Below are 19,961 nucleotides of genomic sequence, written 5' to 3' on the forward strand. Positions count from 1 at the left end.
CGGGAGAGAGAGAATGAGGAGAGGAAAAGAAGAAAATAAGGTTAACTAGTATGTAGACAGCTTTGCCTAGTGAACCATATTTAAGTCTATTTTTACAACTCTCATGTTCAAAAAACAGTAATTCTGGGTCCAAATCCAAAAGGAAGTAATACTTTTATAAAAATTTGTTATAAAGAAAAAGACCAAATGATTACCTGCATGCCCCAGGTATGCCCATTTCCACCAGATTTCCCTGCAATCGGAACTCTTCATATTTATTTATGATCATTGTCACTCGAGATTGAAGTTACTAATGACAATAAAGAAACAAAAACCCTAATCCAGTATTTGTCCAGTTACACTTGGGTAAATTTTTTGAAGAGTTAAAAGGAAAACAACAAAAAAAAAATGGGTATTATATGACCAAATAAATTTGGACGATCCTAGACTTATCAAAGCAGAACTTTTCAGAGTCTTCAGTGTGAGCCTGTGCATCATAAACTACCAGAAGAGAATATATAGAGAATATGTCATAAACATTTTTGGCAATAGAATCCATTTTTCACTGAGCTTGGAAACCTAAGCCATTTTTAATCAGATTTAATTGGATTATCAATTTCCAACCAGAGTAGAGTCCTTCCTAGGGCTTTGGAAAAGAAAAGAGCCATCATTATTTATCGAACAAAGGACATCATGAGGGTCTTTAGACCTGACTCACGGGAAAGGAAGCATCCAAAAGGACTGCTCTTTGGTAATGTATCATCCGGTGTACGGTTTGTAAAAGAAAAGTATGAAATACACCATCAAACAAAGGATAGTAAGATGAGAGTATAAACAAATCACTCTTAAGATTTCAAAGGAATGGGAAACCATACCTACTTGGGAAAACACGTGAAGGTTTTGTGAGCAGTGATTTATCAGCAATGGCCCATGAAGGATGAGTAGGAGGTGGTCAACTGGCAGAGTTGGGAAGAAAGGCTTCCAGGCAGAAGGATTGGCATTGCCAGAGGCTCGGGGTGGGCTGGGCTGGAGGTGGGGACCAGGGGTGGGGAAGAGATGGCCAGTAGCAGGAGAGAATGGAGAAAGCTTGATTTTCTGACTGTATATCGCTCAGGTTACCTACAGGGATAGCAGTGAGAAATAAGAACTGCTGGTTTGGGGGTGAGGGTACACAGAGGATGGTGAAAGAAAATGGAGAGTCTGAAACTAAACTTATAAACAGAAGGAGACAGTGTACAAGCCTCCAGGCATCTAGAACGTGGCGGAGGGATCTAAAGGAAGGATGCCTAAGGAAAACTGAAGGCTCATTTCACCTACCTCATACTTTGGCTAAAGAAGAGGCCTAATCAAATATATTTGGATCTGGGTTCTGTGTCTCCACTTGCCAATACAGAGAGCCAAAGAGAAGTAAGGTTCTTCTTGAAGATGTGTGTTATTCCCCGAAGAATCTTTTAGGAAAAGCAAACAGCCTGAGAAATATTTATTCATTAGATGTATTCTGGCAGCCGCCCAGAAAATCCAGAAAGTACCAAGCGCTTGCACACGCTCATAATACACTTGATTCTTTTTTTTTTTTTAAAGATTTTATTTATTTGATAGAGAGAGACACAGTGAGAGAAGGAACACAAGCAGGGGGAGTGAGAGAGGGAGAAGCAGGCTTCCCGCGGAGCAGGGAGCCCAATGCGGGGCTCGATCCCAGGACCCTGGGATCAGGACCTGAGCCGAAGGCAGACGCTTAACGACTGAGCCACCCAGGCACCCCAATACACTTGATTCTTGAAGCAGTTGCAATTTAACTGCTTTGTTGTTAACTGTCACTATGAAGCACCTCTTACTTTCTCCAGGAAAGGTGTTGTTAAAACCACCCAAACGTATTTTAAATATTACAAGACGGTGAAAGAGTTTGGATCCCAAAAATAATTTACAGAAAACGTTGATTGTTTAATCCTGTTTTCCAACTATAAGTAGGACATGATTTTTTTTTTTTAACTCCCCCATGTTTATTGCTATAGAGAAGGTAAGTACTCTCTAGGGTCTTGCGTGATTTGAAAACATCCTAGCTGCTGCTTATGGGCTATATGACACTCCTCTGAAATCTGGGTTGATCCATTCCACATGTGACCCCATTTACCCCTGGAAGAGAAACCTTCCAGCTGAATCAGATGGGTTTACAGAGGTGCAAACATAACAAACAACCTATGTCTTTTTAAAACCGCTGATGTGTCTATCCTTTACCTTCTCACAGTGGGAAACTTTCCTCTTTTCCTAGATGGAAATCTATACTTTCCCAAGGAGAAGTATGGGTTGCCCGAGGCAGCGTGTCTTGAAATGTGAGAGCTTATCTCCATTTAAGTCATCACTACTCCCTGGCTTCATACTCGGTCCACAGCCTCACCCCCACCTTGGCTCTCTGAACGGCAGATGGGCTCGCTCAGGACAGCACATCATCCAACCCCAGCAGCCATGTCCCCCTTTGGTTCCAAGTGTACTGTACGAACACCAAAACACACCGGAAGAGTTTACTAGCTCGGAACCGAGTCAAAGGGGCCTCAGCTAGTGAATGGATCAAGGCAGTAGACTGGGGGACTAAATGACTGTGGCAAACTCTAAAGCAAATTCTTGCCATTTCTCGATCCAGACCAAAGCTGACAACCTAAACGTGGTCAGGCTTCACACGAGCCGGAGACTCTGGGACTCCAAACAGGAGAAGAAACAAGATCCCACACACCACGTGGGAGGCTGCGTGGGCCGGGCCAAGTTAGCTGTGTTAGCTCGGGGAGGTTCAGAGAGAAAAATTAAGTAAGCTCTCCTTTGGAGGTGATATTTCATGTGCTCCGATTATGGACTATGACGTTGAAATGCTGGCAATCTTCTTTATCCAAAGAATAGTTCCTCTTGAACTCTTCTTTCTGATGCTGTATGGAGCGACATTTAGGGCTACATATCCGATTTTGGCATTTTGTTAAATTTAATGAGTGTAGCCCCATCTGTCCCATTCAAGCACCGTGCGTGCGTGCGTGCGTGTGTCTGTGTTGTGTGTGTGTGTGTGTGTATTGTGTGTAAAAGGCAAGGCAGGGTGCTGCGTTGTTCTTGTGTGTTGGTGTGCCATTTCAAGAGTTGGCTCCCCAGTGTAGCTGAGAGACCTGGTTTCAGATGCCAGTCAGAGCATCCTCAGGCTCATTAATAATGGACAAGGCTGACAAGAGCAGCCTCACTTGCTTTGTGTTCCACCGCAGACGAAGGGAGACATGGATCTCTCTGTTTTGCCGAACAACAACCATCCTGACAAATTCCTGCAGCTCGACGTGAAGTCGTTCAGGAGGAGCTCAGCCCTTCTTCAGGCCAGCCTGGCAAGGTTTCCAGCGGGGGGCTACCCTGCTGCGCAGCATTGGCAAAACCTCGTGTACACACAGGTGAGACCAGGGAGATGAAGCGCACCTGGGCTGGGGCTCGTTTCTTTCTCACTATCTACCAGGTCATTATTTGTACAAAAAAAAAAAAAAAAAAAAAGGCTGTAGGGAACATGGTACAAGGTAGCAGCTCACTCTTGCAATATAAAAAAGGTCTTTCTCTCTTCCTTAGCATCAGACGGAAAGTCTCTGATCATTTTATAAAATATGTGGATTCCCCCGACCACTCATTTTCCTCCAAGCTCTCGCTTTTCGGCCTGTCCTCATTTTATTGCCTACTTTTCATCTTACTCCTTTCCTTCAGAATTTTTCAAGCCACTTGTTACATTTGCAAATTAGACTCTGGGGGACAGCCCTACTTCTATGTTCTGGTGTATTCTAAGCACAAAGCAGCCGACGCTTACACCGGGGATTCATACACAGCCTCTGAGACAACCAGGGGACTTGCTTTTTCCTCCCTTAGACTGGCTCCCTTTCGTTGGATGCAGAGAAGACTCAGCACAACAACAGAAACCTAATGATTGAAGGCAACGAAAATAGAAGGAACTCTCATCCTTGGAAAGGTGCTGGCTATTGTCTTAGATACTCTTATTTTCCACAGGTATCCATGTGGACAAGATGTAACGATCCGACCTTCAAACCCAGTGCAGACTTTATTTGTTGCTTTCTTCTTTTGTATCTTCCTTCTCTTTGCTGACTGAAAGAGAAGAATAAAACTGTGATGAGTTCAATGTGCTGGAATAAAAATAAAGGCCCTGACTGTTGGACAGCCCATGAAACAGGAATAATCTTTGTTTTAAGACATGAGGGCTAATGGGGTTAAGGGTTAGTCAATTTAGAAACAGGAAGAAGCATTTCTTTTCAGAACAGATGTGACTGACCTACAAACCCCTGCAAGTCATTAAATCTTTGGAGTTGTTCAAATTCCCTGAACAGAAATTTGTTTTCTTTTAAGAAACAGTTGCTACTCATGAGTCCTGGTGTAAAGTGACTCCTTTGTGGTGTGTTTGTGGGCTCCTCGGGACCTTTATCGTGAGATCATTCAAAATCAAGTACACTCAAATGATTATGTAAGTGTTTCCTCCACCTATAAGGGTTTTAATTTATTTCCATCATCAGGCAGCTTGTTATGACAACTGCCTTTGTAAAAAATTTTGCATCCTTCCCTCTTGTAATCTTCAAAACTCCCCCCCCATACACACCTTTTTGGTTATTGTTTTTGTATTTTAAGTTAAATGCAGTGAAATTCTTCCTTTTCCTTCCTTATTGTTTATATCATGGAACAAAAGGACTCAAAAATCAGTTCAGAAAATCTTGGCCCTCCTATGCTGTGAAGTTTAGTCAAAGAAAATGTATCCAATAAGTTCCTTTGAGGTTGGAACACATCAATCTAACATCTTTTGTTTGGTACTAGAGTTGACCTATTTCCTTCATGTGAATCTTCATGGTTTAAAGCTCTGTTGCAGGTTGTTCCTAAACCTGAATGAAATGTATCTAATTTCTAAGGGGCATCTTTTTCAACAGGCAGGCCCTGATGAGCTGAAGTAGTTATCCCAGAAAAAAACAAGGAGGTAAAAATCTTCCTATGTCTTTAGATTAATGTTACTGGTAACTGTAAACTACACATAAACTTAGTAAATTTAGTTTTCCTTTTACTCTTAAAAAAATGTTAAATGACAGAATAAAGGCCAATTTACTATTGAAATGATGCATTTCAATGATGCGGGGGGGGAATAAATCTTATAAATTCAGATAGTTGGGTAGGCATGACACAAATTAGGACTGAGTATGATTTACATTTACTACTTTTATTTATAATATGTGGATAAGTAATTCTGCTTTCCCTGGTTGGATCTTAAAATTCAGGAATGATGTATTTGTTGGATAAAATATAAATCTAAAGTAAGAGGACATATGAAAGTTTTAAGGGGCTGGAGTGTTCCTGGAGGAAGGCAGTGAGTATAGCAGGTGTATCGAGGTGTTAGGGATGTATAAGGTGGCAGGTGTCAAAGTTCTTCATTTAAAACCCTCACTCTGGTGCACCCAGGTGGCTCAGTTGGTTAAGCATCTGCCGTTGGCTCAGGTCATGGTCCCAGGGTCCTGGGATAGAGCCCCGAGTCGGGCTCCCCGCTCAGTGGAAAGCCTGCTTCTCCCTCTCCCTCTCCAGCTCCCCATCCCCTCCACTCATGCTCTTTCTCACTCTCTCTTGCTCTCTCTCAAATAAATAAATAAAATCTTTAAAAAATAAAAATAAAAAATAAAACCCTCACTCTGTTGGGGATACATTAAGCCAATAGGAAGAGCATTGGCTAAAGAGATTAGAAACTTGGTTTCTTTTCTTTTCTTTTTTTTTTTTTTTAAGATTTTATTTATTAGAGAGAGCGCACATGCACCACAGTGAGAGTAAGAGAGAAAGCAGGAGCAGGGGCAGTGGGAGAGAGAAGCAGACTCCCCGCTGAGCAGGGAGCCCCACACCTGATGCAGGGCTCCATCCCAGGACTCCGGGATCATGACCTGAGCCGAAGGCAGATGCTTAACCAACCAAGCCACCCAGGCGCCCCAGAAACTTGGTTTCTTGTCTCAAATCCACAATAAGCCACTTCAAGAGACTTCTATTACGACCTTATTTCATTCATGCCTCAATATTTCCACTTGAAAAATTAGTATAATATTATGTATCTGTTTAAAAATGAGAACAAATAAAAATAACGAGGTAAAAACAATTGAGAGAAAAGGTTTCCTATGAAAGTTTAAGAAATGTGTATTATTATTATTATTATTATTATTTGACATATTCCAAATTGTGTTGAAATTATCCTTTCATTAGATTTTGAAAAACAGTAGATAATAATACTTGCATTTTTTTATTTATAGTGCGGATGGAGGAGGGTGTGTGTGCAGATGGGGGTGTTAGGGAACATAGTTAATACATCTGTCAATCCATAACTCAAGCAGTAGATTTTATACTCACATGAAATCCACAGACTTCAGAGTCGTGTCGGCTTACCCCTGGGTCTCACACCACCCAGGTGCATGGTGTTTAGGATTCCGACCACCTCAAGGAATGTCAAAGGACTTAACCTACAACTATTGCTTTCAAAATTAATGGTAACTCAGCAGTTAAAACACATATCCTATAGTCCCAAATATGAAGTTGAATTCCTAAATATATGCATCATATTTCTATCCATGATTTATCTCTCAAAGCTTTTTTAAAAATTCACATTCCACTTTCAGAGGAAATTCTGTCAGCCATTTTTACATGCAGAAGCAATTCCGGGCATATAGAAAAGTAAGCCCTGTTCTCACTCTTGCCAATAGCCCCAGACACTGTGAAATCCATGCTGCGCAAACCCACAGGTCACCGTGTTTGCAGGGAGAGAGAAAATGAGCATGTATTTCCTGATCCCACTATATTTATACTTTTCTTAAATTCTTTCACTAAAGAAGTAAAGAAGCTTCACAATAAATTTCATCTCAGTGCAATGAACAAACGTTTGCCAAAATCTAATGTTTCTGGTTGTTAAAATAATTTGGGGCATGTATCTGATGAAGGCATTTGGAATTGTATTCCAAATATTTCTGCCAATCCCTTTATAAAACAAGGTAATGAAAGGAAAAGGCAAAAAAAAATTTTTTTAGTTTACATGATAAAATATGTTTTTTCAGATACTGTAGTGGGCCCCCCGTTGTTTTTTTTTTTTTCATTAGCAGTTAGACTTCATAATCTTTTCAGACCAATCTCTTTGTTTTATCTTTTCCTGGCTTCCAGGAGCATTCTGTGCTAAACCTGTGAGCTGGACCAAAAAGCCAAGGATAAGAGGTTTTTCTTCCCTTGATTTCTAGACAGTTTCATTTCCTGGGTTTATTCCATTATCACCTTTCCTTGCTTTTATTTTCAGTCTTAATAGCTAACCTTTCCCCGTAAATTTTAATGTCTCTTCTATCTCAGTTTTTTTCCCTTTTGGGTGGTTTTTTTTTTTTTTTTTGGTTGTTTTTTTGCTTTGTAGGCTATAATTGTACCTCTTAGCAATCTGTCTCTGGACAGGTCCTTGAGATCTGTCGTGCCTTCTCTAAAAATGTCTCTATTCCTAATCCTCCACTTACTGTTCTGAAAAGAACAGACCTTCATACACAATAGTCTCCCATTTTTAAGCCTACATTTAAAGAAATGTTATAGAACTTCTGAGGCACTTAAATTATTATCTAGGAAGAAGATTGAGGGGCATCACTCAGTTGCTCAGGGATTTACGTGCAAATATCAGAACATGATTTATCAAGTTATGCTAAATGTATGCACTTCACAAGGTCTCCAGTGGGGTCTGGAATTTAGCCTTGGCCGGGGTGTGCTGCCAGAAACAACACCCGAACTGTCCTACCGTACTGCTCTCAGACCAGACCCAAATGTCTCTGGCACTAAAGGCTTTATGAAGGACACCCTCAGGGTTACAATAGCATGTGTGGGACTCCAGAGCCCTGGTTAGGTAGAGAGGAAGGCAGGAGACAAGGTTCAAGAGAGGCCTGGGTCAGACCACAAAGGGTTGGTAGTTGTTGTTTGAGATTTTAAATTTTATCCTGAAAATTTTGAGGACTTGGTGAAATTTTTAAGCAAGAGAATCATGCGATGAAACCTGTGTTTTATAAAGATAGCCATTCTAGTAATTTGGAAAACAGAATTACTGTGGTCACTGAGGACCACAAATTTGTACTCCCACAAGTCATAAATAAACAAAATGCCTTGTTTGCATTATGATTATGAAAGGGATTTCATCGCATGTACAGATTGGGGAAAAATAGAAATCTTTATTTGCTTGATTATCCCAATCCATAAACATGGTATATCTTCTTCATTTCTTCAGTACTTCATATGGCTCAATGATGTCTTATAATTCTCCACATAGAAGTTTTCATAAAGTTCATTAGGTTTATATCTAAATATTGATAGCACTTTATGCTCTTAAGATTAGAACCTTTTAAATCATATTTCATAATAAAGTGTTACTCATGTATGCCACTGATTATTATAGACTACGTAATTATTACATGTTGATCTGTTAATCTGTTTTATTTTGACAATACATATCTCTGTAGATAATCATGCCATCTGCTGTTTTGTTTCATTATTTAAAACCCTTATTCCTTTTATTTACTTTTCTGTTCTTATTGTATTGCTTAGGGCTTCCATTGCAATAACGTATAAATGTTTGTGATTATTGGCATCACTGTATCAATTCTGAAACTAAAACAAATGCTTCTAATATTGCAACTATTTGGTAAACTGTGCCCTGGAATTTGGGGCAGATTCTCTTAATTAGTTTTTAAAGATTCCCTATTTCTAGTTTGCTAAGAAAGTGTGCTTTAAATATAGTTTGAATGTTTTCAAAATCTGTTGCAAAATTCTACCTTTTTTTCCTGTTTATGTGGTGAATTATATTAATCTTCTAATTTTTTAAATCACCCTCTAGGTAAAAATTCTTTCCTGGTATAAATCTTTCTTTTCCTGGTATGTGTAATTTTACATATTGTAGGATTCTGTTTAGCAATAGTTTATTCATGATTTTTGCATTGTGCTTATAAGAGAAATTGGCCTATAATTAAATTACCTTTTCTTTTACTTACTGCCTTTGTCTGGCATTTATACCAACCTCATAAAATGAACTGGGGAGTATTCATTGTTTTCCTATTTTCTGGAAGGATTTGACAAAAATAGGAATGATCTGTTTTCAAGAATATCTGGTAGAAGTTGACTGCCATACTTGCTTGGCCTGGTACTTTTCAATTTGTGTGCAGTTGGGGTAGATTTTAAACTATTGATTCAGTTAGTCAAATGATCACAGGTTTATTAACATTTTCTATTTTTTTCTTAAGTTTGCTAAGCTATGTGGGAAACTGCCCAATTGCATGTAAATTTTTTTAAATTGCTCTCATTATTCTCCTGTTACATTTCTTAATCTCTGCTATGTCTTTACTCATGTTTCTTTTCCATTTCCAGCCCTGTGGATTTGTGTCTTTTTTCCTGAGCAGTATTGCCAGAGGTGTTTTCAGTCTTTCTAGCCCTTCCAGAAAAATAGCTTTCAACATTGTTCATCCTCTCCATTGTGTATTTGTTTTTTCCTTTGTAATATGTATTGATTTCTATCTTTTTTAAAATTTTATTTAAATTGCAGCTAACATACAGTGTAATTTTCCTTACTTCTATCTTTATTGTTTCTTATTACCTCATTAATTTTCTCATTCTGCTTTTATCATGCAAGCATATATTTCTATATTAGTCCTTCAAAATATCATTTCAGCTCCAGTCAACAATATTACAAACGTAGCATTTTTCATTTTCATTCTGTTCTAAATTCTTAATTTCCATTATTATTTCTTTAAAGTATGTGTTTTGGTTTTCTACAAAATGTGATACTTTAAATTAACTCTTTGATATTGATCTATAAATTTCTAACTAAGTTGACTGTGTTCAAACAGCATGATCCATATAATACTGAGTCTTTGAAATTTGTTTTAGAGTCTTGCACGTTATCAATTTTTGAAGATATGCAGGGTATATTTTAAAAATTAATGCTTTCAGTTGTTTAATAAAGATGTCAATATATATCACTTGATCAAACTTGGTTTTATTGCTCAAATCCTCTTTATCTTTAGTAATTGTTTTGTCTGCTTGACAAAAATTGTATGTATAAATTTCTCCTTGTAATTTTCTCCAGTTTTGCCTTATAAAGATTGAGACTATTAGATGCATACAAGTTTAGAATTATTACATTTTACTAATGATATCTACCTTTATTCATTTCATAGCAATCCTCTGTATCTAACAAAGTCTTTTATCTTAAAATCTATTTTGTCTGTTATGTATATATACATGCTTTCTTCGTAGTAGCTGAAGTTATGTTGTGGATACAAATATACTCAAAGTTTTCGTGACTTAACACAATAAAATGTATCTCTCACACAAGGTCTGATATGGGTGATATGGATGTCCTAGGCGCCTGACTTCCAAATGGAATCCAGACTGTTCCTTCTTGAGGGTCTACTATATCAGAATCTCTGTTGGGCCTGTATACTGGAAAGAGTAATCCAGGAATCTTTCCAGGGATTTCAGGGGTCAACCCTGAGTTGGGATATGTCCCAATCCAGTCCTATGTCCTAATCCATGGACTGTTGCATGCCCATAAAGAAGAAATGGATTTGCTAGCCAGGCTCTGCCACAGTTTATCATTCTTTTAAACACATTTACATAATATATATTTATATATACTTATACTCTCTCTCGCAAAAATAAATAAATAAATCTTTATAAATGAATAACTAACTAACTAAATAAATAAATAAAATAGAAACATGGCAGTCACTATTCCAAAATAATTCTGAGGTCTCATGGGAATAGTTTGTGTGGCCTCCTTCCTTAAAGGTGTGGAAGATTGATTAGGCCATGATTCTGCTTTTTAGAAGAACTTCTGATGAACTGTTCTATATAGTTCTTGATTCCACCCTCTAGGAAGCATCCCCTTGTTCACTATTCTCTTTTGCCACATCAGAAGTAGACCCTCCTTCAAGGATAAGCTTCAAAGTTTACTCCTACTCAAGGAAATTTAGAAATCTAGGGTTATTATCGCTTTCTTTGTTTTGCTTTGCTTTTTAATTCTAAACATTCAAAAGCTTTTAGGTATAGGCTTGTGATTACTTTGGTCATATATTTCTTACAGAATTTAGGAAGCTATTTATTAATGTAATCTTACTTGACCTGACTGAGTACTTGCAATCAATTTTATATGTCAGTAAATACACCTAAAGTTCTTTGAAGGCATAACTCTCAAGTAGGCTTTAATGTCTTGCTTTTCTGCCTCCATTTCTGTATTTTTAGAGTCAGTGACAACCACAGAGAGGCTCTCAGGAATAAGAGTTATGAAAGCATAGCCTAACAGCATCTTTATCTTGAATCACTTTATTCGACTGAGAAATTTCAATAGGCATATTTTGCTCAATGCTTTTTTTTTTTTTTAATAATTCTGTGTCTTAGTGTTGGGTTCTACAAACAGATTTTCAACAGTAAGATAGAAGGCATCAAATTTCTAGGTCCTCTCTACTCTCTCTCATTTCTTCTTTCCAACTGTCCCGCTCTTTCTCTAATCTCATCTCCTTCTTCTATCACATTAGTGCTCTGATTATTTACAAGTATCTCTCCTAAAGCTATGGGTGATTGGATTCCCAATTATGACAGATGACATTTATGCCAATTTTTTTTCCTATAAGATATGAATAACCATCATTCCGGCTGCTGCTGTTTTTTTCATCCCTTTCCACTTCTTGGCTCCTAAGCCCATGCCACATGTTTGTGGAATTTTAAGATATACTACTTTCTGTATTAGGGAGAATAGGGTAGGCTCTCCTGTGATGGCAGCTATCCCCACAAAATATCACTAATTAAAAATAAAAGATTTTTTTTTTTTACGATCCATTTCCATATTAGAGAGAGAGAGCGAGTGTGCGTGCAGGGGGAGGGGCAGAGGGAGAGAGAAAATCCTCAAACAGACTCCCTGCTGAGCTCACAGTCCGATGCAGGGCTCAATCCCAGGACCCTGAGTTCATGACCTGAGCTGAAATCAAGAGTCAGATGCTTAACCCACTGAGCCACCGGGCACTCCAAAAATAAAAGAATTTTCTTGCTCATGAAAAGTCTGAGGAAGGACAAATGGATTTTAGCGGCGGCTCTCTTCCAAGAAATAACTCACAGCCTCAAGTTCTTTCATCCTGTAATTCTGCCATCACAGAACCCTTGCTTCATAGTGACACAAAAATGGAAATGAGGGAAGTGAATCAAAAATATTGTGGGAGATTTCAGGGACCAGGTTGGATGGTGGTTTCTGTTACTTTTTTTTTTTTTTTTAGATTTTTTATTTATTTATTTGACAGAGACATAGAGAGAGCAGGAACACAAGCAGGGGGAGTGGGAGAGGGAGAAGCAGGCTTCCCGCTGAGCAGGGAGCCCGATGTGGGGCTCAATCCCAGGACTCTGGGATCATGACCTGAGCCGAAGGCAGACGCTTAACGACTGAGCCACCCAGGCGCCCAGTTTCTGTTACTTTTATCCATACATCATCAACTAGGAAAGAGCTGGCCCCATTGTAAGGTCAAGCCAGACTGGGAAAGACAGTCATCCTTTATGCTCAGGAAGGGAGAATAAAATTCGTAAGCATTTAACCAGTCACCACAATACATAGTTCTCATTTCTATTTGCCAGTATATCTTTTCACATTATTTCACTCTCATTCTTTGAGTCCTTATATTTTAGGTATTACTCTTGTAAATATTACATCATTTAATTTTAAAAATCTGATCTGACGATCTCTGTCATTAAAACTGAAGGTTTAGTCTTTTACATTTAACATGATGATTTCTAAAATTTTTCTGTTTTCCTGAAGTTCCCCCTATTCTTTGTTTCAGTTTTATTGTCTTAAGATCAAGTTTCCTTTATCTTTTTTCTACTGCTCTACTGATTTAGAAGCTATATATTCTTTCTCTATTTTTCATAATATTTCTATGCTCTCACTGACATGATTTCTTAAAATGTTAGAATCAAAAATATGTGTTAAATTTTACAGTCCAGTGATTTAATTGTTGCTATTTAAAAACTCACAAATTAGTAATTATTATCTCTATTTTACCATAAAATCAATACTTGCTTAGATATAAATACTTAGCAATTTTCTTTCTTTTTTCCTTTTTTTTTTTTTTGCTCATTTCTTTTTGCATCTTAATCTTTACTTTTATTATCAAGTTTCTTCCTGAAGTATGTTTCTTTAGAGGTTCTTTCTTTATTGGCCTATTAATTCTGTAGTCTAAGTTTTTGTTTGTCTAAACATGTATTCTATTTCACTCTTTTTACTGTATGATAGTTTACTTATATCTAAATGATGTAAATAATGGCTAAAATGTATAAAAGATAAATGGACAAAGTAATGGTGAATACAGAAAAGTCTAGGTAAGCTTTGAAGTGTTACATTCCTTAAATATTTTAAAATATGAATTATTTTAGAGTTTATATGACTAAAATAATAGAATTACTATTGAGTTTTCCTTTGGTAAATGTAATCTACCCAGAATGTGGTATCAAGAGCTAGAATCAAATACATGCTTTTTTTTCTTTCTTAAGGTATTTGAAAAAAATTACCAAAATATAAATGAACCTCAACCATAATTAGTATTTCTTATCCTGCCATCAAATTCTTAGCAAAGATATTCTGTTAATTTTCTCTTCACATGCCCTTTAGACATGAAATTGTCATGCAACACAAAAAATAAATGGCATCATATATTAGGATAAACCTCAGACTTTCAAGAATGTGGTTTAGAATTAAGGGCTTGAATGTTCTTTTTAGACTATAGCTCTGAGTTAATAATTATTAAAATTATTTTGTTATCTTATACCTATTAGTTTTTCAAGGCCTTTATACATTGTAATAGAGTCTGTTATTTTTTCCTACCCCCCAAAACTGTATTTTCCTCATTTATAGAGCTTTCTTATTTAAGAAGTTCAAGGAATAGTCAAGCAGGCAAGAAAACTGATAAAGCAAATTTGTCAATGTCTGAAGAATTATCTCTCTCAAAGATGATCAAAGATGTCTAGCCTTGGAAAAAAAAAAACTTGAGTCAGAATTATGCTAAGCTGAAATGATCTAAATTTCATATCAAATTGTTTTTTCTCAATTCAGAAACATTTTTATGAGGCCATCCATCTTAAAGACAAATGCTAAGTCAAGATGATGTATTATTTCATTGCAAATTTCAGTATTGAAGAATATAAATTGAATTTGAGCAGACCAACAACCTAATAAATTCAGAGAAGATCTCCAACTTGACCTCTAAGTATGTAAAAAATGTACGGGTTAAGAAAATTAGGGAAACCTAAGACCAAAGAGAATGTGAATGGTTTTAGCTAGATGATTTTTTTTGCTTATCAGCCATTTCAGAAGGAAACTGTATGTAATATTAGTTCACAACCTAGCTTACACAAATACATATTTAATGTGACCTATAAACCACAACATATGCTGATATGCTGAGGAAACCAGTGTCTTAATGATCATAAATATGACTCAGAGGAATATTAATTGCTATTGAACCTTCTCTGTTTAGGAAGGCTGAAATATATGAAACACATGTATTGATAAATTGCTGTACATACATGAAATGTGTCGCCAGTTTTTAAGGGTTAAACCTAAGTTTTCTGAAAATCAACTTATGTAGAATTCATCTGCCTTGACGCCCCATAACTGAGGCATTAATCTATAAGCTTTTTGTTTCTTCTTAATTTTATTCAGCCAATGAACAAATTTTAAAGCTAAATTTTTCTACCTCCATAGTAATTTTATAGTCATAAGAAAAAAAAAAAAAAGCAAAGTAAAACCCTGAAGGTCAAATCAGACACAGGAAAAACACAACTACCCTAAGCTGCTAAATTTGGGATACTGGTTGTCCTTGGGCAGGGAGAGGACAAGGGTTATGGAAGGGAAGAGGAGGTATGCTGGTAATGTTATGTTTCTTATTGAACTATACATTTATGATATGTGTCTTTTCTATATGTATATTTTGCTTCAATAAAAAAAAGATTTTAAAAATCTGAAAGTCAATATTAGAGCCATCTAATAGCCAGCTGGTGTGTAGACATGTAAAGGAGTACGATGCTATTCTGTCCTCCAAGCTGTCTGAAATAGGAGTCTAAAGAGAGTTTTTGTGAAAGCCAAGGCATATCTATAAAATGCCTTTTACTCTTAACTTTGCTGGATTAATACAGCAATGCTAAATATATTTTTATCAGTCATGGAATGCACAAATAGAAGTAAAATGTCATTAAACCTCAATGCAAGTGAGCTGGAAAAACACTGGCTTTGTTCGGAATTCTGCTATTTGAATTAAAGAACAATGTTCTTTCTCTGTGGTTATAAAAGAGCATTTTAATGAATGATCACTGAAGCTGAACAAGATCACACACAAAGAAAAAAGCTTAATTAGTGGCAGGATTCTAGGTCAGACTAGATCCTAGAATCCTTTCCTCATTCATTGTCCTAATCTGTTGGGTTTCCAGGCAGAATCAGCAGATTTTCAGGGGCCATTATTCCACGTTTCATCCTCTGCCACCCGTGACGCATTGGTAAGAGGAGCCTTGTCACTGTGTCTCCTAACAGAGAGAAAAGAAGACCATTACCGATCAGCGAATGAGACTGTCTGGTGCAGAGAGTGCTGTGGATCATCCCCCACCATCCCTGTCATCAGTTCTGAAGAATAACCCACTCTATGGTGACCTAAGTTTGGAGGAAGCTATGGAAGAAAGGAAAAAGCATCCCTCGTGGACCGTTGAGGAGTATGACAGGCATTCCCTGCACACAAACCTTTCTGGGCATCTGAAGGTACTCAAAGCAAAGAATCACCTCCTTGAATTGATGAAGATCAGTCAAATATTCCTTTTAAAAAAATGAGTATTAAGGTGACAAGCACTCTTCACTAGACCCAGATCATTAGACTTCAGGTCATGTGGGCTCCTGGCATCCCTTTCTTGCTCCCAGGCAGCATGTGTTTATGGATTTGTTCTGACTTTTACTATGTCAGCAATTACTGACACCTATTCGGTATAGAGGGAAAGAAATAATGTGACACAGAAAGGTTGACCTAGAAGGTAAAATGTTTTTGAAAATTAATTTGCCAGATGAGGTATGTTTTCCCCTAGTTTTGTGACCATTTATTTCATGAAGACTTAAGAATTCCCTCATCCACATTGATTCAAAACTATTTATTCAATGCTCTGTCTTAGGCACGGGGCAAAGAAGTTCTCATCAAGGGTCATCTTATTCCAAGCCCACTCAGTGATTTAAGATTGCAGATTTACATTTTGGACATTTTCCTGTGTCTCAGTAACAAAACAAAAACATTTCAACACAGGAAAAGTATGTAATGAACTCATTCACCCAGCTTAAACCCAACTTCAGTTTTTCTTTGTTTCTTTTTTTCTCCCGGTGTCATCTATCACATAGAAGATCTAGAAATACCTGCAAAGCAAGGAGAGTGGCCCTCTGTTTTCTGAGTGGACTGGATTCCTCCCCTTGCCTCTGCCTGCCCTAAGGTCAGGGAAGCGTGACTTTTTCCACATACACTTCATTTAAGAAGGTGTATCTGCTCTGATCCCCATACCTTAAGCACCTGAAGATTTTTTTCTTTTGCAAAGGGGACAATATTGTGTCCCCTTAAAATCTTACACTTTGAAAAACCTCAAATGTGCACTCTTAAAATATCTTGTTGTCCAGAGTCTTTGAGGTTTTTTAATCTCTTAGTAGATTTAATGTATCTCCTTCTTAATGTAGCCTCTTTTCCAGAGAAGTTTCCATAACAAACGTTCTCCCATAGCAACAGTAATCTTGTGGGGGGTTTTTGTTTGTTTGTTTGTTTGTTTGTTTTTAATCAAGAGTCTGAAGATCAGGTCCTCTAAGAAATTAGTTTCTTTTTTTATTAAGTTTTTATTTTAATTCCACTGTAGTTAAAATGCAGTGTTATATTAGTTTCAGGTGCTCAATATTGTGACTCAACAATTCACCCAGGGATCATCACAAAAAGTGCACTCCTTAATCCCCATCCTCTGCTTCACCCATCCCCCAACCCTCTTCCCTCTGGTAACCATCAGTTTGTTCTCTATAGTTAAGAGCCTGTTTCTTGGCTTCTCTCTCTCTCTCCTTCTCTCTCTCTTTCCTTTGCTCATTTGCTTTGTTTCTTAAATACCACATGAGTGGAATCATATGGTATTTGTCTTTCTCTGACTTAGTTTGCTTAGCATTATACTGTCTAGCTCCATCCATGTTGCTGCACATGGCAAGATTTCATTCCTTTTATCCATTCATCTTTTGATGGACACTTCGGCTGCTTAAAAAGTCACTTGCTACAATTGGGAAAGTATGTATTGTGTTATTTCACAAACATTTCTTGACTGAGTGCCGGAGGCTCTTCTCTGCTCTTTAGTGTTTACCTGAATGGCAAAAGGATATGAAGATAAGTATTGCTGTCCCTGCATCAAAAAAGTTCATCTAACTGATCAGAGTAATAAAACCATAATTATAGAACAAAATAAAGGAAGAGGATAATGTAATAATAGTAGAAAGGGCTATGCAGATTCGAAAGGAAGACAAAATCACACTGGATTATAAAAAGGCTTCATGAGGGCGCCTGGGTGGCTCAGTCGGTTAAGCGACTGCCTTCGGCTCAGGTCATGATCCTGGAGTCCCGGGATTGAGTCCCGCATCGGGCTCCCTGCTCGGCGGGGAGTCTGCTTCTCCCTCTGACCCTCCTCCCTCTCGTGCTCTCTGTCTCTCGTTCTCTCTCGCAAATAAATAAATAAAATCTTTTAAAAAAAAAGGCTTCATGAAAAAGTTAATTTATGCTGGGCTTGAAGAATGCATAGAATTCCAAAAGATATGGATGGTTTGCATGAGCGGGGAGGCTCTTCTGTCCAGAGTAGCAAGAAAAAAGGCACAAATACCAAAAAGTGAGAGAGATTGGCAGAACAACAAGTAGTCCAGTTTTGCTGACACTACAATTTAAGTAATAGAATAATGGGAAAATGAGGCTCAAAAACACTTTAAAAAGTGTTTGAATGTAAGGCTAAGGAGATTGAACATCGTTGGCAATGAGGAATATTCCTGTTGGCAAATTCTGTGAGCTATGTTTAGGAAGATCAAATATAAATATGATGAGTGCATTGCTTCACTGAACCCGGGGTCTGTCCTCTCCCCACCCATCCTCCACACATACGGTTTACCTCAAAGCTATTCTTTAGCATTCTTTTGAGGGATACTTCTGAAAGTCATGACTTTCTTTTTCATTAGAATTTCTTTCTATACTTCATTCATTCAACTTCTTTCATCACCATCCCAGTACATCTCATAACTAACAGAGCGCCTAACTTATTTTCTGAAATCTTTTCACCTCTTATGGGCTATAAAAGCTCCAAGTGCCTTGGGTCAATAGCATTTTTCTAAATCACTAAGAATTTTATAAGTAAGGAAGGAGAAAAGAAGCCCCATATGCAGTTACCAGGGCTAACGAGGAGCAGGATGTAAGAGGAGTCTGGAATTATGGAAGTTCTTCCTGAGGATTGTAGGCATTAGACTTGCCTTTGATTAGAACACAAAGTAAATGAATGATACAAGTCAAGTACACAGGGATTGCAAGATTATCCTTCTGCAGAGCTCATCCAAATTTTCTTTTACTATTTTAGCTTTTCTAAGACCAGGAAGTTGATATTGCAGCAATGCGGTGGAGGAATTGTATTGCGCTCAGCAGCACCTGCCCAGCTCCCTACGTGTGTGCCCGCTCGGCTCCCAGCAGGGCGCTAAGAAGTCCAAAGCTAATTCACTGACCTCTGAAGCTGACTTAAAGTCCACTGAGACGAGAGAGGCAGAGAGGGGGCGGGCAGCTCAGCCGCAAGCCATTGCTGATGAGAAATAATGATGCTCTTCAAAGCCTAGCCTCTCTTGTTTGAGCTGTGACACTTTTTTTTATTGTTATGTTAATCCCCATACATTACGTCATTAGTTTTAGATGAAGTGTTCCATGATTCATTGTTTGTGCATAACACCCAGTGCTCCATGCAGAATGTGCCCTCCTCAATACCCACCACCAGGCTAACCCATCCTCCCACCCCCCTCCCCTCTAGAACCCTGTTTGTTTTTCAGAGTCCATCGTCTCTCATGGTTCGTCTACCCCTCCGATTTGTGACACTTTTTTTAAAAAAAGATTTTATTTATTTTTGACAGAGAGACACAGCGAGAGAGGGAACACAAGCAAGGGGAGTGGGAGAGGGAGAACAGGCTTTCTGCAGAGCAGGGAGCCCGATGTAGGGCTCGATCCCAGGACCCTGGGATCATGACACAAGCTGAAGGCAGACGCTTAAGCCACCCGGGTGCCCCGAGCTGTGACACTTTTAAGCCTCACTAGGGACAGTGTAGATATCAACCTTCAATACCTCTCCCAGTGTCTTGTTCTGCAGTGTTAGTAAGTCTGTAAACACTGGTTACTGATTGATCCTATTCTGCGTAATTTTTTTTTTCTTTTTAGGAAAATCCTAATGACCTACGGTTTTGGTTGGGAGACATGTACACGCCCGGTTTTGATACCTTATTGAAAAAGGAAGAGGAACAAGAGAAACATTCAAAATACCGTCGCATAGGTCTGATTTTGCTCCTTGTTGCCTGTGTCTTGGTTTTCATAGTGACTGTTAGCACATTTTTCACCTGAAGAAACTGCTGCAGATACAGCCACTTGAAATTTCTTTAAAAAATCTTTCTAAATAAACATTTGCAGAAAAAAACATGCTTGGGGGTCTGCATGTACTGTGGAATGTCCAGCTAAGTGTCATTGTCTTGTAGAATGCAAATGTTCCCTGAGCTATGCCGGCTTTCTCTGCTTTGTTCTAGAAGCCTTGGTAGGAATTCCAGAGTGATCTTTGTCCTTCGGGAAGCAGGAATTCCTGGGATCAAAACCACAGAAAAGCTGCTATACACAACCCAAACGAAACACTTAGGATAG

General features: G+C 38.0%; 1 protein-coding gene across 1 annotated transcript; it reads left to right on the top strand.

The window, feature by feature from the left end:
- The first annotated feature begins 3,117 nt into the window (after positions 1-3,117).
- Positions 3,118-19,670, top strand: MINAR2 (membrane integral NOTCH2 associated receptor 2). Its single transcript, XM_045886431.2, has 3 exons — positions 3,118-3,392; positions 15,578-15,799; positions 19,491-19,670. Exons 1-3 carry the CDS (start codon positions 3,228-3,230, stop codon positions 19,668-19,670), a joined length of 567 nt encoding a protein of 188 aa, XP_045742387.1. The 5' UTR covers positions 3,118-3,227.
- The last annotated feature ends 291 nt before the right edge of the window (positions 19,671-19,961 follow it).

Source organism: Mirounga angustirostris, unplaced genomic scaffold (genome assembly GCF_029215605.1).
Source record: "Mirounga angustirostris isolate CCGP_5_RB_7025 unplaced genomic scaffold, mMirAng1.0.hap1 SCAF_7, whole genome shotgun sequence".
Taxonomy (NCBI): Eukaryota; Metazoa; Chordata; class Mammalia; order Carnivora; family Phocidae; genus Mirounga; species Mirounga angustirostris.

What these genes read in the sequence shown, in the direction of transcription:
- MINAR2 (XM_045886431.2), top strand. Translation starts at nt 3,228, where the DNA reads ATGGATCTCTCTGTTTTGCCGAACAACAACCATCCTGACAAATTCCTG. An exon ending in AAAACCTCGTGTACACACAG is followed by an intron (nt 3,393 to 15,577) that starts GTGAGACCAGGG and finishes GTCTCCTAACAG; the next exon opens with AGAGAAAAGAAGACCATTAC. An exon ending in ACCTTTCTGGGCATCTGAAG is followed by an intron (nt 15,800 to 19,490) that starts GTACTCAAAGCA and finishes TTTTCTTTTTAG; the next exon opens with GAAAATCCTAATGACCTACG.